At 36.3% G+C, this 2914-nt stretch overlaps 1 protein-coding gene across 1 annotated transcript; it reads right to left on the reverse strand.

Annotated features, from left to right (window-relative positions):
- Positions 1-650: 650 nt before the first annotated feature.
- On the reverse strand, positions 651-1847 carry si:dkey-246g23.2 (solute carrier family 66 member 2; the record flags this gene model as incomplete). Its single annotated transcript, XM_042215612.1, is given in 1 exon segment — positions 651-1847. A coding segment is annotated over 1 exon segment (177 nt), but the record flags the coding sequence as incomplete, so codon positions are not given.
- Between the last annotated feature and the right edge of the window lie 1067 nt (positions 1848-2914).

Below are 2914 nucleotides of genomic sequence, written 5' to 3' on the forward strand. Positions count from 1 at the left end.
GTTGCTGAAAATAAAATCACCTTTGATTTTAACGATGGGCTTGATAATGAAGGGATTTGACTTAATGATGAAGTTTAAGAAAACTGAACACAAACAATTGACCTTTTTTAAATATCTGTTAGCAGCACACTTATTATTTACCATCTAGTCAATAACCAAGGTAAATATATATATTACACACATACATAATTGTAAAGGCTATATAAATGCAACCCATTATGTGTATGTATATATATATATGTATATATATAATATGTGATATATATATGTATATATATATGTATATATATATATATTATACATATAGTATATATATTGTATATATATATATATGTATAGTATATAGTATATATAGTATATGTATATATATGTATATATATATGTATATATATGTATATGTATATATATATATGTATATATATATATATATGTATATAGTTTGTTTTATATGTATCTATATATACTTATATATGATATATAGTATATATATAGTATATGTATATGATATATTTATATGTATATATATGTTATCTATATGTATATATATATATATATGTATATATATATATTGTATATATTATAGTGTATATAGTTGTATAGTGTGTTGTGATGTGTGTGTTGTATAGTGTGTGTGTGTGTATATGTGTGTGTGTGTGATATATATATGTGTGTGTGTGTATATATATATATATGTGTGTGTATATATATAAAATCTTTCCTCCTTTTGAATGAGGAAAAGATGAGCAAAAAACAGCTTAACCTAAATACACTGGCAGAAATTGCAATAGCACAAAGATTCAGTAACACTGTCCCCTCGAGAAGTTTAGTTGCCCTGAAGTCTGCTGTGTTTCCAATGCCCGTAACACATTTTGCAGCTGAGGAAAAGTGCAAACCATCACTGCCCACATTTTTCATATTTCTATGTATACTGTGTGGAGACATGTACTGCACGTCAATCAAACCACCATACATAACACACAGATTGATGGCCTGTGTAGATTACTCCATGTACATTCTGAAGCTTTGGCTTGGCTCTCGATGCCAACGGCAAAAATCAATTTTAGCTGTACTAACACACCAGAGAGAACGACAACCTCGCACACATGCAAAGGCACAGACAAGCTCACATATCATGTATCATGAGAAACAGTCCAGTGAAGTGAGGAGTGTGAAGTGGGAGAGCCATCAGTCAGGCAGCAGGGTCCAGTGGAGGCCTACCAGTGCAGGACTGGTTGTTACGGTTGTTACAGAAGCACATATTTGTCGTTAGTGAGCTGCCAATATGAGTAATGCATCCTCCTTACAATTTCCATGCCCACTACACTTCAGGAGACACGTAGCAAAATAAGGACAAATGTACAGGCAAATGCATTTAGGTGCTAGGGCATGATTAAAGATGCTAATGCATGAATTTTGGCTTTACGGCGTTTACAGGTCACTCGGTTGGGTCTCTTTGACACTAGGATAGTATGAACAGTAAAAGAAGTGAACAAACACACCAAAGAAAAACAAAACAAACACACTATTTGACTTTGATTTGTCCTTACTCTGGCACTAAACATTAAACGTTATCAACACTGCAGCGTGTTGTAAAGGGCGTGAAGTCATCAGAGTCCTCGAAACTTACTCAAACACTCGGGCTTTTGTGTTAGTCACTGTAACAGCCATGCTCAGCCCAGCTTGGCTCTTGTGTCTTGGCTGTAAAACAGGACCTGGAGGAGGATGGCGACATCAATCAGGATCTGGACTGAACCGCACACCCAGAACTGCGCCGGGCTTTCATTCATCACAAAATAGGTGGTCTTGAAGACGTCACCAGCTGTCCACAGCAGCACCATTTTCACACTGGAGCAATGGAAACACAAAGAGACAAGTGTGAGCTTTCCTCAAAGCACTGACATTTTGCAAACTGGCTTTCTTGCTCAGCATTAGACAGAAGATAGATGCTAGTGTGCCAGCATAACTGGAGCCAGTTAGCATAACTTAGCATAAAGCTAAACGTCAAACCGAGAACAGTTAGTCTGGTTCTGCTGGATTGTACCTACCCGCTTATTAACCCATCACTCATAAACATGATATAAATCATTTGTTAAATTTGTACTGAAAACAACAAGTGTAAAAATTACAACTCCACGTTAGGAAGGGTTATGAGTGAGAAATGTATTGACTGGCAACCAACGAAGACTCCAGGAAGCACCAGTATACCCTCCAACATGCCCGCTGTTAAGGCGCAGGAAACTGCTGCAATGAGTATTGCGCAGTCTGATGTTGGGGTGATTTTGCTGGGACATCCACTCCAGGGAAGATTGTGGCATTGTATTATTAACACACAGCTTAATATTCCAGACCAGCAAACTGCCCAACCCTCTGCTTTATAGAGGTGGTCACATCAGCTCATGATTAATTAATCCAGTGCATTTGATTAGTAGCATCTAGCTGCTACACAGCCTCTTAACTTCATAATTATGGAAATAATAAGTCAAGACAACACAGAATTTAATGAAAAATTCTTCTCACGTGACTCTAACCTAAAATCATACATGTCAGTTTCACAGTTCAGCTGTACAGATGCAGCAGATGATTATTCTGTCAGTTGGCCTTGGAGTTGCTTATTATCACTAACTAATTTGCTGACTTCAGGTGAATATTTATCGCACAGGCATAAAAGGAGGGAATGCTTTTTCAAGCAAACAAGTTTTTATTTCCCAAAATGTTAAATTATTACCTTAAAATGCTTTCTTTTATACAGCACACAAACAATCCTCCTGTTGATTAGGCCTCCCAAAGAGTCCAAAATAACAGCACTATCAGCCAAAAGTAGCTTTTTGTTTTCATTTGAAAAGTTGAAACTGATTTTTTTATTTTCTTGATTAAGTTCCTGCTGTCTAAGAAGCAGCAGGAGAGGCAGTGAAAA

The sequence above is a fragment of the Haplochromis burtoni genome, unplaced genomic scaffold (assembly GCF_018398535.1).
Source record: "Haplochromis burtoni strain Fernald_Lab_line unplaced genomic scaffold, NCSU_Asbu1 Contig_774, whole genome shotgun sequence".
Lineage (NCBI taxonomy): Eukaryota > Metazoa > Chordata > Actinopteri > Cichliformes > Cichlidae > Haplochromis > Haplochromis burtoni.